This window comes from Balearica regulorum, chromosome 3 (assembly GCF_011004875.1).
Source record: "Balearica regulorum gibbericeps isolate bBalReg1 chromosome 3, bBalReg1.pri, whole genome shotgun sequence".
NCBI classification, from domain to species: domain Eukaryota; kingdom Metazoa; phylum Chordata; class Aves; order Gruiformes; family Gruidae; genus Balearica; species Balearica regulorum.
Window position 1 is genome coordinate 11,116,031 of NC_046186.1, and position 14,063 is coordinate 11,130,093.

At 35.6% G+C, this 14,063-nt stretch overlaps 1 protein-coding gene across 12 annotated transcripts in view; it reads left to right on the forward strand.

Annotated features, from left to right (window-relative positions):
* The window catches only part of PUM2 (pumilio RNA binding family member 2), a 67,478-nt gene that overhangs the window by 17,822 nt on the left and 35,593 nt on the right, over window positions 1-14,063 (forward strand). For all 12 annotated transcript variants that reach the window (XM_075750531.1, XM_075750532.1, XM_075750536.1 and 9 more), the window contains exons 2-5: window positions 4,920-4,988; window positions 10,923-11,028; window positions 11,291-11,478; window positions 12,128-12,300. In XM_075750531.1, coding sequence (XP_075606646.1) covers window positions 4,938-4,988; window positions 10,923-11,028; window positions 11,291-11,478; window positions 12,128-12,300 — 518 coding nt within the window. In that variant the 5' untranslated portion in view covers window positions 4,920-4,937. The remainder of the gene's footprint in view (window positions 1-4,919; window positions 4,989-10,922; window positions 11,029-11,290; window positions 11,479-12,127; window positions 12,301-14,063) is intronic.

A 14,063-nucleotide genomic window follows, 5' to 3' on the forward strand; every position in this document is an offset into this window, starting at 1 on the left:
ATAAGAAGATGCATCTACCCAAAGGCAGCTTTAACCAAATAAATGCCTTTTCTTAAAATGTTACACAAAATATTTTGTATTTTGTAACCAGCTTGTGCACAAAACAGTTCAGTTGTGATTCTAGTAGTTGCCTGTTCAGCTGCTCAACAGCTTTTGTTATTTTGATGCACAATCAGCTGGCCTCTAAACCAAAATAATGAAGTTTTAGGTAATTTAGCCAAATGTTCTAGAGTAGAAATCTCTATAGCCCTGAACTGAATATTTCTTAATAGAGGTTTGGGGATTTGCAGTTTAGGCTTGTATAGTTTTCCCTTGTTGTCCTTTGCTATAAATCTCTAATAGGTTTGTGTCCAATGTTTTAACTTGCATTAGTAGTTTCAAGCTGGCTACCTATCTGATTTTTTTTTTAATATTTAGTTAAGTGTCTGACATTACAAAACAGTGTTTAACTTAATGGAGGGCTGGCAGAATTGCTATGTATTGTGTTTTAAAATATAGCCATTTTTTGTTCTTAAATTAGTTTAAGTTGCTAATGATGCTAAGTCTCTGCCATAAGCATGTCATACATAAGATAAATGCTGCAGAAGAGTCACCCCTGTAGAAAACTACTAGAAAGGTATTTTGCATTAGTCATTCAGCAAAATACAGAAAAAAGCTGAAGCATTTGCAATGTGATCAGCAGTGTGAACAGTACGGTAATTAGCAGGTGTTTTGTGTTGAATTTCTGGCCAAGTACCACAGCTTCAACGGCAAATGTGTCCTCCTTTGTCACAGTGGTTAGGATATTCACCTGGGAGGGATGAGATTTGGAATTTCTTAATGCAGGAAAAAATGTTTTCTTTACTTCCTAGTCAGCTGGTTTAACCACTTTTGATGTATAAAGTGAAGCCATGTCTTTCTCTTTTATGTTATATTTCTGTTACTATTTTTCTCCAACTCTTTTTTTCAAAGAAGGGGCTAATCTTTGCTTTTGTAAGAAGATGGTTAGAAGCTTGTTTCTAGCAGGATTGAGGGTTATTGGAGACAGTACTTTTCCCTAGATCTGGATCTGGGTGTCTGGATTCCAGAAATGGATATTATCTTAAGCAGTGGTTTTTTTGTGGGAATCCTGTGACTATCCAGTCAACAGTCTTGCCTCTTGAGTTCTGTCCTGAGTTATGTCAGGACACAGTTTCATGTTACTGGTTTGTCATGTAGCTGCCACTAAGCAGGTACTTCTACCCCACCTTGCTCCAGACCAGTTTCTCCTTCTTTTTCCCATGTCAAATCTAGTGGTCTCATCACTGTCATGTTTCAGCCCATTCAGCTGGCTCATCTGGTGAAATTCTCCTGCACGGAAAAAGAAGGAAAAAACCAAAACCCTAAACAACTTCTGGATCAAACCTTTTACTTGATGATTCCCAAGTTCATTGCAAGGGGAGTGGTAAAAGCTGTTGCAGGAAGGATGGAAAGACTGTCCTTTCGGTCAGTTGCTGGCTAGATGTGCTCAGCTCTGTCATGAACTCAGTTTATTGGTTGAATGTTGCAGCATTCAGGATTGAGGATTGTCTTGCGGACATAGTGTGAGGTGGTAGTGCAATACAGTAGAAATGAGATAACTACTCTTACTGGGAGTTTTGACAGAGTAAAGGAAGGTTTTTGAGTAGGCCTCTAGGTTTAAAATAATTATTTTGTATGCTTCAGGTGAAAGTGTAAACTTTAGGAAAAAAGAGTCTACTAAATAATATAATTTTGGGTTTACTGTTTGTTAAAATCTCGTTCCTAATGCTGTGATGAAAAATGAACTAATACTGGTATGTTGTATCCAGTTTCTGTGGAAGGGGAAAAAGATCAGAATTTGCTATTGGTAAGTCAAAGGGGAAAAGTTCATGGATACGCTTAAGCAGTTCTATCTATTTAACAGCAATGTGTGATGAATTGTTATACCTAGAGACTGCTTTGGTAGTATCCATTTGTGCATCATTTGGGAGCCCTGTTGAATGATCTGATATGTGTCAGAAGTTTGAAAATGTTGCCAGCTTCTCTTAGTTGGAAAGGCTTATTAGCATTCAACTCTTGAAAACTAAGATTAGATCTAGCAGGTAATTCCAAAAGCAGGTAGGTGGTAAATGGAGAAAGAAGAGTCTTCAAAATGATTGTGGAGGAGAAAAAGGAAAAAAAAAAAAAGATTTAATTAACAAAAACCAGGAAAAAAACTTTTTTGGATGTTTTGAGTTTGAGGTAAAAAAAAGTATATATTAAAAATGTTTATTTCTGAAGCATATGAATTAAGTGAATGTTGTTGGCTTCGAATCGGAGAAGATAAAACTTCCTGATAATACAGACGATCCTAACCGAAGTTTCTCATTTGGGGAAGAGGGCATGTCTGTATACATATTAGATCTAGCTTGGTTGTCATTCTGGATGTTTTCTTCTGTTGTGGTAGTGGTAGGGCTAGCATTGAAGAAAGCCGATCTTCTGAAGATATTAATTAGTGCTGCCTGTATTTTCTCCAGTCTGTAAACTGATCTGTGAATTCATGTATTCATGATAGGGGACAGGATTCTGTGGGCTGCTGGTTTTGATGGAAATGGATACCCTCTTTGTGACAGTAAAAGGACTGTATTATTTCTCTTGCTGCTGATAGCAATAGATAACACTAACTGAAATTTCATGTTTGTAAGAAAGGGGCCAATGAGCAAAATCTGTTCAGTGTACTAAAGTTTATTTACAGTTTCAGAAAACTTCAGTTTCTTAGAGTTGACTCTGAACTGCTCAGGAAAAAAAGGAGCTAGCCATGCTGTTACCCTGATTGTTGGATTGTCTTTTCTTGAGACAATGACTCAAAATGCGTGTGGCTGGTTTTGATCTTGCCTGAATTGTGAAAAACCAGCATTTGGTATTAGGTCTTGCAGCACTAAAAAAAAGCCCCAAAACAAACCCAAAACCCTCCAGAACAAAACACCACCAAACACCCCCCACAAAAAACCAAACAAAACCACCACCACCAGAAATTCAAAAAAGAAGACACCTCCAAAACCACCAACCAAAAAACCCACCCTCAAAAAAAAAAAAGGCAAAAAAGCAAAACAAACACACACCCCCAAAAAAAACCCAACCAAAAAAACAACCCAACCAAACCCACAACTGAAAAACTTGCACATCTTTCAAGCACTGTTGTTTTTTATCTAATAGTGATTTGGGTAGTATTTATGGTAAATACAGTTTGGCAAGCTTTAGCTACAAATTTTTAGAAAGACTGTTAGACCAAAACCACCTTTAGAGACAGAAGTACCTAATTTACTATTTGATTGTAATTGAAACTAAAGTGGAGAAGTGCCTTCTGGTAAAATAACTCTCAGTTGTCTGTAGAAGAAATTATGTTTTCAGAAACTGTAATATCCAAATTCAGAAGTCTTCAAAATTTGAATTTCTGATTTTTCTTTCTAAATAATTTCTCTTCTACAGCTAATTTTTCTATGTGCGTGCACAAAGATTGGATTATCTCTCAGAGCTAATAAAAAGCTTATTTCACATCATTTATAAATGTATTTTTTAATTCATTTGAAAAAATGTCTTTAGGTTTTTTTAAGGGTATATGAAAATCTGCTTTCAGTTTTATAAAGAACAAAATCAACCTAATTGACTTAAATGTCAGCATCACTGGAAAAAAGGTCAAGGTCCTGATTCTCTCTCCCCTCCAATTCACTGTGAAACTAAAATTGTTCTTCAGTAGCTCGCTGAAATTGTTGGGAATTTGTTTCAGAATCCATCTTAAATAAAATACTGTTCTTTTTGAGGGAATACTTCTTTGAGCTGTGAAATTTCTTCCTCAAAAGTAGAGAGAGACTCAACCTCAGAAGTTAATGGCTTATAATGATTATGGGGCAATAACAATATTTTGAGTAGAATTTTGAGAATAGAGCTTGTGTTGACAGGTAATTAAAACTTTTCCAATGCTAAGAAGGAATTGGGAAAGTTATTTGCCCCAGAATATTAAAAGCACAAGATTGCTTCTTTGCCTAGTATTTGAGAACTTTTTGAAAAGTGATCTTAATGTGTTAGCTATATGGAGTAACTTCATTTTTGTTTATTTGTTAATGTAATCAGATGGGTTTACTAGGTGAAATTAACTCCTCAGAAGAGACCAGTATTGGAAGGGGAACTTTACTTTTACTTTGAACTTGAATAACTTTACCGTTTTACCCTGCTGCATCTCATTTGTGAGAAAGAAGGGGAGAAACAGCTCCGAATTTCCCTTTTTTGTTTGTTTTTGTAAGCTTGTCATAGCTTTGAAAATTCCTTGTGGAAACAATTTTCTCAAGAAAGAATGCACCCAGTGCATTGTGTCTGCATGCCGTGGAAAAGGAGGTGGTTTGTTGCAGCAGCAACTCTTGCTTTAGTACTTTACCTTTCATGTTTACAACAAACAAAAAAAGACAACACAGAAAGAAGGAAGAGTACTATTTCCTGGAAGAAAGCATGAGAAACTGTGATAATGCAGTCAGTTACTAGATTCTTAAAAGCAACACATTGCTGGTAGCTTTTGTGCCCTGTCTTCTGAGCTTTTCTTTGTTTGCTGCTAAGTGTACTCAGCAACATTGTGTGCAATTCCAAAGGATATTGTACGTCCAAATCTTTAATTTCACTTTTTTTTGCATTTGTTGCAAATGTAATGCTGGTCATTGTTTGCATACTGAGTGATACCCATCTGGATATATGAAGATTAAGTCTCTTAGAATTTCTTGCATGTTATTATATTAGCATGGTTCATTAAATTGGTCACTAACTGTTCACAAAATTAAACTCGTGTTCAGCCTAAATTGAGTGGCAAACTTTGTGTGTGCTTTCAGTTGTCAAAAATCTTGTGGAGTGTTACAAACTCAACTTTTGAAAATATATTTGCCTAATGGATCGCTCTTTTGGTTTTCCCCCTACAGGTTCGATCTGTGGATGAGATGAATCATGAGTTTCAAGCTCTTGCCCTAGAATCTCGGGGAATGGGAGAGGTAATTATCGAGCGGTGAAAATCCAGTTGGTATTTTGGAAATGTCAATATGCTTTAAGAAGTCTTAAATAATATGACATGAAGCAAAGTGCTTCTCTTAAGACCAAATTGATTTTTCAGGCAACTGAAGACTTCTGTTCTAAGGTGAAGATAAACTAAGTACTTTGCAAGAACACTGGGATGGTTGTTGACTGGATCTACTGTGTTACTATGTCAGTCTTTTTAGATGACTCATACTCTTGGGAAGTGACAGGGTAAATTGTTTGAAAGTTTGTGCAATTCTATAAAATGAGGCGTGTTTTCAGTGTCACTGTATCTGAGCTAGTGAAACAATTGCTTAGTACCTCTGAGAAGCCAAGGAGACTGGGATCTGAAAAAGGTTTGGCTCTGCAGAAAGTGAAACTGGCATGCCGTAGCAGAAATGTGTGGTAACTTACTATTTTTTTACTGGTAATTACTCCTCAAAAGATTATTTTAACCAGTGTGAAGAGCGCTATTGTATAACTTAGCTAGAGGGAAGAAGGACTTTTTTGATTGGTTTGGTTGGTTGTTTTTAAGTCAGTGTACTTTGGGGGGTGGGGAATTAATCTGGTGGAGGATGACTTGGCTCCTTCAAAAGCAGTTCTCTGAACTGTTTAGAAAGTAATCAGCATGCATTAGGGTTACTTGCCTTGACAGGACGTGGTAATGAAATAAATTCACATTGACCTAAGATTTCAAATACTGATCTTTTTGCCTTGCGGGATATTTACCAAATTCAGTTGATAATTGAACCAGTGACAATATTTCAACTTAACTTTCTTAAAATGATGATGGGACTGTGATGTCTACAGAAAACATAACTTATTGATGAAAACCAAATGCTTTGTCCTAGCTGCTGAACGTTTCTGGGCTGACACGTGGCAACTCTTACTTGATTTTTTTTTTTAACTTTGAAGCATTTAACCAATCAGTTGGCTTTTCAGCAATTTTTGCATCATCCAGGGTTCTATGTTGACTTTCCTGAATTATCTTCTATTTGAAAAAGCAATAACAGCTGAAGCCCTGTTCTTTAGAAAGCTGAGTAGCCACATGGAATATGCTTGCTTTCCCCCACTCCCCTAGGTCTTAAAACTCCCTGTGAAATGTACGGTGTTAGTAAGTTATCTGTGATGGTACCAACAGTGTGATAGAGTAGATGGGTAAAATTCATAGTGCTATTTGTTCTTTTGCCACCCTTGAAATACTCCGAAAGATTGAAAGCAGTGAAAGTGAAGCGTGTCACAAATGCCTGGGAATTAAATTGGGGTCGATACAACTGCTCATACAGATCTTTGGTTTAGGTTATCTCAGATTGAGGGAGATATTTTTGCATGATTATAATTTTGTTTGTTTTCATGGTATTCTGTGGATCTGTGAAGATGTTTAAAAAAAAAAGGCACAACAAAAGAACCACGCACAAAAAGCCAGAATTCTGGTACAGTAATATAGCATCAGAAATTGATGCTATATTGTGATCTTGCACTTAATAGGTTATGTCTTTCATTTCAGTGGTGTCTTCCAGGTATCTTGAGGTATTACAGGTTCACATAGCTAGGTTGACTTAGTAATTCTCTTAATGTATTGCACAACAATAAAGTAGTTCTGGAATAGATTCCATGGGTTTTTAACCTTTTTTATTATAACCTTCCAAAATATTAAAGGAAATGTCCTCGTAAATACTCCTGTAAGCTAGAATTGGTAGTTGTGTGTTCTTACGTGCTGCCCTCTGTCTACTTTGAAAGGTGTGAAAGGAGGTCATTGCAAGCGATCTGCTTCTAGCTATTGGGAAGTTGTTCTCTTCCTCAATTTCTCTGTCTGGATAGATTTTTCTCTGAACTGAAATTAATTTCTTGTTCATAATTCTAATCCTTCTTGGTCTTTTTTTCCCCGACTGGGAGTCAATACTTAACATTAGGAGGCTGTTAAGTCTTACTTTTCACATCATTACTAAAATCAAGACTGACTGTGAATCCTCAAGCAAGTATCTCTTCCATGTGTTAATGTAAAGAAATACAGTATGAAATCTGTTTTCATTGTACCATAACACATTTTGGAAATAATACATACTGGAAATCCTTCTGTTAAGCTATCCATCTGAGCTGCATTCAGATGGAGCCTGGTATCAATCAGTATCGGGAACAGGACAGCATAACATGAGCCAGATGTACAATTTCCTTGATCTGTTTCTGTCTTGCAATTCTTTGTTAATTTATTCTGTAAAGAAACAGACGAAAGTTTTATTAGCAGGAGATCTGCTGCGTTGCAGGCATCTTTCTGTAAATGTCTCCTGAAATTTTAGCTGTTAGATTGGTTAAACACAGATGATGCTTCTGGCTTCAGCTCCCAAAAGCTATCATGACCCTTAAGGTCGTGAAAATATTCTGAAGAAAAACTGACACATGGTGCTATTTCTCTTCTCTAGGCATCTGTTGTTTGCTATTTCAGGGCCAGCATAGTGGGCTTCAGGACCTTTAGTGTGACCTAATACAGGCCTACATAAAATGAATATAAAACTAAATCTTTTTTTGATAATGTCTATTCTTATAGAAACTTACAGGGTCAAAGCACACAGAAGTTTCTTTCTAGGGACAATATCTCTATTTCTGGTGTCAAAACTTCATTCAGAGAAATTGTAGACGGCTCTGTAGGAATAACTTTTGATCTTAAAAATAAATAAATAAAAATAATCCGTAATTCAAAAGCCAGTAATCAAGACTGTGCAGTTACTTATCAGAGAGCTGGTTAAGAGGCAGCTTTAGCATAATTGGTTATTATCTATGTGTAGAAAAGGGCTTTGTTCATCTGGCAGAGATATAACAGGGATCAGTGCTGATATTGAAAGGCACTTTTTAGCTTACTGTTGGAAGAGCTTAGTAAGAAATACGACAGTCTTTTCCATTATTTTGAATTAGGATTGGATGTGTCTTTGTAAAATTTCTTTTTCTTATTGCATTAAATGCAGGAAATACCAAGCAAAACATGTTATCAAAGGGTAGAGCACGATGATTTTAGCTACTTGTATTAATTTGTGGTCACTTCTTGATTAAGTCTTTTTTTGGTAGAATTAATCAAGTGAGTTTTTTTCTTGTCTGTTAGAGGAACACACTTAGTTTGTTTTTCTGAAAAATACTCTCTTTTTGAATTCCTCAATGAAATAGTTGACAGCTGCTAGGATTGCTCATTTATATGGCAATCCAATAGCTAAAACATCCCTTTAAAAAGAGCACACTGTATGTCATATCCATCATCTGTCAAAAATAATAATCTAAATTGCTGACCCTCAAGGAGGTGCAAAATTGTAAACTTTAAAAAATTCCATTTATTTAAATATTTGAGGGACAACTTTGTTGTGTAGAAATTTTAATGATTTTTTTTTTCTGTAAATCTGTTTGATCTTTAATAGGAAGTTTAAATTTAGCTAATTGAGATATACATGATGCATTACGTTTTGTGTTAATGATATTCTGTGTTCTTTGTGTACCAGACTATATGAAGACTGCAAGCAGTTGACTGTTTGGAATTTGAGAATATTTAGGGTTGTTTTTGTTTTTGCAAACAAACCACACACAAAAAAAGAAGAAAGCCCAACAAACCAAGGCAAACCTAAAACACCCTCCAAACAACAAGAACAAAACCCTCCCCAAAAACAATCTGTACTTTTGCAGTGAGGATTGTTGCTACTTTCTACCAGTGGACAGTGGTTTTTCTCTGATAGAAATCCTATGAATGAGTTTTGAAATCAAAATCAGTATTGCAGTGTGTTCTGCTCTAAATTTGCATATTGTTCTTAACATTGTGTTGTCTGAACACCTGTCTGATAGTGGAATTTACTAATTTCAGGGTAAGCATACTTTAAGGTGATGGTCATTTTGTGATCTGTTTTATTCTGACACGGTTGTGTTAGGTCGTGACACCTTCACTTTTGTATTTCTTACCGCTCTCATCTCAGTTGGGCACATATTTGAACTTGTCTTGAACGGCTTTTAAAATGTGATTCTTTCTCAAATCCAAGGTTTCATAGTTATGAAATGTTTGCTTCTGTTGTACCGCTATCCTACAAAATGAGAAATAAGTAGTATCACAAACTTGTTACGATATAAAGCTAAAAAGGATGAGTACATTGCATAGGCTGATCTGAAATTTATAATCTCTTGCTTTTAGTTGAACCACAGTTGTAAGATTCCATTAATCTATTTCTCTGTTCTCTGGCTAACTTCATACCTTAAATTCGGGGTAAACTTAAATCCTGGTGCTCCCAAAGTATGTTTAATTGATATCTGGTGGTGATATTCTCCCATGCGTTGAGACATGGTGGGTATCTCTGTCAGGGCAGGCCATAACAGTGTAACGCTCTTGCAAGTGTAATACTCTCCTGTAGTTTTGCTGAGCTTTGGCTGTTTATTATCCTCCACCCTGTGTCCATCTGTGTTAATGAATTTATGTAAGGAACCCAGGGATTTCAGTAGGTTAGCTACTCAAAATACTTTGTTTCTGGTAAGAGCTCTGGGCAGCACAGAAAATGAGCAATCAGCAATCCTTAAGTTACTCTAGAGGAGCTCTCCTCACCTCTGTTTCAGTGTTAATAGTGGCCTGTTAATGGCAGTCTTACCTTCCTCTCTAAGGTGTTTTCATGAGCTCTTTCAATGCTACATTGAGAAATACCTTAAAAAAAAAAAAAATAGTTTTGTTAGTATCAAGGGTCATACTAAGAAGCTGTGCAATTGTGGATGCCCCCTCTCAGGGACTGTTCAAGGCCAGGTTGGATGAGGCTTTGGGCAGCGTGGTCTAGTGGAGGCTGTCCCTGCCCATGGCAGGGGGGTTGGAACTAGATGAACTTTGTCCCTTCCAACCCAAACCATTCTATGGTTCGATGAAGTTCAAAAGGCGTTTTTAGTCACTTAAGTAACAGGAGAATCAAAGCTCTAGAATGTACTTGTTTATTGCAAACAAAGCTTTATCAGATTACATTTGGTTTTTCTAAATGAAAAAAAAAATAAATTGAACACTACATTTTGCAAAATTTGATGGATTATGATGCTGTCTTCAGAGCTCTTCCCTATTTTTTTGCAAGCTGTTTTCATTGTAGTTTCAGTTGATGGACCTTGTAAAGTATGTAATATATAGTCTGAGAATACAGATTTTTAATTATGTAGTCAAGAGAAAATGTACTATGTGGAGTTTGGTAGTTGTATGGCTACCAACAGGAAAAATTAGAGCAATAAAATAAAAGTAAAAAGAATGCTGACGTTCGAGGTATTTTTATTTGTGCGGTGCTTCTGTCATGTTGCACCATCTTCTGTCCTCAAAGACAGTACAAGAAATGATATTGGTCTAACTTGAAACCTGCTTTAGAAATAGTAATGAAAAAAACTCATACAGCTACATGAAATCATTGGTATGTGGAACTTCAAATTTGATTGTCACAGATCTGTAACCAGCAGATCCCTATGCTTTCTACAATTTGGAACATGATGCATTTCTAAATGAACGGAATTTTACAGTGAACTGCTGCTGTTTCTGGTTATTATGATAGTACTGGTTAAAGGTCAAGCTTTAGAGCCAACATGGAGAAAAGGTAGTGTTAAAGTTTCTGAGAGGATTGACTTGGTTTAACACAGGAATTAATTCCATTAGCTTTTTTCACAGCTGCTTCTATATTCTATATCTCTCCCTCATAACTTCAGAATCTCAGTCCTTTTGGGGACATTTGAGCAATTTCTTTATACAGCATCAGCTTCAGTAACAGAACATAACTTTCAAGTGTTTATACTGTTCCTTGGCAATGCATACTTCCTTATGTAAAGGTGACTTTGGTATCTAAAATGAATTACTTGCATATCCTCTTAATAGTATGGCTATTCTTTTCCCATTTATAAGCGTATTTCAAATAAAACTGTTTTCTCTTTTGGAACAGCTTTTACCTGCCAAAAAGTTTTGGGAACCTGATGACTCAGCAAAAGATGGACAAAAAGGGATATTCCTTGGTGATGAGTGGAGAGAGACTGCATGGGGAACTCCTCGTAAGTGATTGATGTATATGTATTGGAAAATCAGTCACGTTTACTAAACTTTACTTGTGTATTAAATTTTATTTTTCTTTAATTCTGAAAATGTATACTGCACTGGTGGTTGTGTGCCAATAGCACTTTTTGAAACTGGAATTTGGAATTTTGTATTTAATTTTGATCTTGCTTAATATTGCCTCTGTAATGAAATACAAAAACATTACAAGTTGTATTTAAAAAAATACAATAGTTTCATTTATTTCTTTGTTTTTAACAGACCATTCTATGTCCCAACCTATTATGGTACAGAGAAAGCCTGGACAGGGTTTTCATGGAAACAGTGAAGTAAATGCTGTATTGTCTCCACGATCAGAAAGTGGTGGCCTTGGAGTGAGCATGGTAGAATATGTGTTAAGTTCCTCTCCAGCTGATAAATTGGATTCCCGGTTTAGGAAAGGAGCTTTTGTAAGTAATGCAGTGCATTAAGCTTGCCTGGCTGCCTACTATGGTCCTACTGTCTTACGTGGTTATATTTTCTACTCTATTTGTCCATTTTCCTTTTTTAATCCTTCTCTTTAGAAGGAAGTGTGTAGTTGCTATCTGTCTGTTTGCCTTGATTGGAGGGGGCAGAAGAGGGAAGTGGTTTGGGAATCTTGACTAAATAGCTGTCTAAAAAAGAAAAAAAAAGTACTTTCCCAACACTGTTAAATAAAGATAGGAAAAAGATTGCAAATAGCTTAATTTAAAATGTGCAATGGGCTTTATTCTAGATCTTCCTATTCTATGTTTCCATATGGGTTTGTTTTGTATTAGATATTTTACTGTATAAAATAAACTTTACCTAATTTGAAGTGTTACTGCTTTAACAGCACCGCTATAGTTAAGGTTGAGTTAGCTCTTCCATTATAAATCTTGGCATTCCTTTTCACATTTTGGCAGTTATTAATTGCATGTGGTTGAAACTTGATGACCAAGTTACCCACCAAATGCAATTGCATTGAAAACAAACTGTTTGTATTGTTTACGTGCACTGTAGTGTAGAATTAGGTCACCTTGTGGTGTTCCTATTGTGTTCTGTTCAATATTCAGAATCAAACAGATTCTTTTTCCTCAGGGCACTAGAGATGCTGAAACAGATGGACCTGAGAAAGGAGATCAGAAAGGCAAGGCTTCTCCATTTGAGGAGGACAAAAACAGAGATCTTAAACAAGGAGATGATGAGGATGTTACTAAAATAAATGGCAGAGGTTTGCCAAATGGAATGGATGCCGATTGCAAAGATTTTAAGTAAGCTTTTAACTGTTTCTCAAGAAGACAAGCATGTCTCTTAAGGGCATTATTACAGTTCTGGTTTGTGTGTCAGCTTTAAACATTACCCAGCTGCAGACTGATTCTTCCTACCTCACGTCCTCCCTTTCCCACTGTGCCACATGTTTCTTAGGATGTCATTAATGTGTGTGTCACTTCTCATGAAACAAATTCATCTTAACATAGTAATTATTCAAAGTAAGTGGGTACCTTCAAAATGTGGTGAATTAGAAGGATGAAAACTTTAACCCTTTTAATTTCAAACTAAATTCCTTTCTCTCTCTGCTTTTTAATACTCTAACTTTTGCATGTAATTGTTGTTATAGAGATTAAGTCCTACAGAATTTTTCATTTTCCTTCTAGTTTTCCTAGTGGATACCACAGCCTAACACAATTAATTCCCCACAAAAGTCTTTATAGAAACCATTTATTTGACTAAAGACACAATGTATTTCCCTATTCACATAGCTAAATGTCACGTATTCATAGTATAGAATGGTGTTGTGGTTTGGTTGTTTTCTTAGGGGGGAAAAAAATTGGACCAAGCTTGAGCTTTTGAACTGTGAACTCCTATATGACAGCACAGCCAGCCTATTTTTTCCTAATACTAAACTGGACTTTAAATTGGGTATTTTTAAAGGACTAATCTTTGTTTTCCAATGACTGTGATGCATTTGTAGCTGTCATACAGAAGATATAACAAGATAAGAAAACTAGAGTGCTGCTCGTAAATTTGTATTAATGTGATGAACGTGATCGAATAGTTGTGGTTTCATTAGTTCATAATTGAACAAGTGTATTAAAATGCATGTTTGAGTCCCATATGTAAGTATTACCTACCCTTTAAAAAAAAAAAAAGTATTTACCTGAGGCTAAGGAGGGATTCTTCAGGTCTATTTTTCAAAATGTATTACTGAAAATAATATAATACCAAACATATTAGCTCAAATTAGCTCTTTTCGGATGCATGCTGCAATATGCACAATAAACAGTTACCTTCAGTATTACATGTAGAAAATGTAGAATAAATTTTGTTCTGCTTTTCTTTACCAGTATCTATTTCAATTTTGAAATAGTTGCTTGCAAAGTACCTTTTGTATTACAGAAACTATTAAAAAATATACAAGTGCAAAAAAGCATCCAAAGCCAGTAAACCTCTCTCTCAAAAACAAAACAAAACAAAAAAAGCTATATGAAATGGTAGTATAAAGCCCTCTGAACAGAGGTTTATAATTGAAGTATTGACACAACTTTAACTATAGCAACAGAACAGCACCAATATAAGGAGCAACCTGTATTAGGTAAACAAGAAACTTTGTCCTGTCCTCCTCCTTGTATTTTTATTGTACTTATGGGTTTTTTTTAAAAAACTAATATATGTAGTGAAATAACTGCCTTTTTCCTTTTGTTCTTCACTTTGTTGATACGGTATGTCACTTGGGAAGAATAAGGAATATTAAATGGCGTCAGACTCAACTTTGAGTTGTACATTGAGCAAGACATGGTTGCTAACTAGGATACTTAAATGTTAGCCAATATATTATAGACAATTGTCGTGAGGTTGGTTGTTACATTAAAAACAGTGTAACTGCTTTATCTTTGAAGTATTTTGTCCAAAGTAATAGATCATACAATATTGTTGAATAAACTCCCTAAAAGACTGCTTTCTAGCTATGCAGTCTTTAGAGTTGGTATCAGCAAATACATAAGTACTAGCAGATTTCTTTGCATTAATCTTGTGC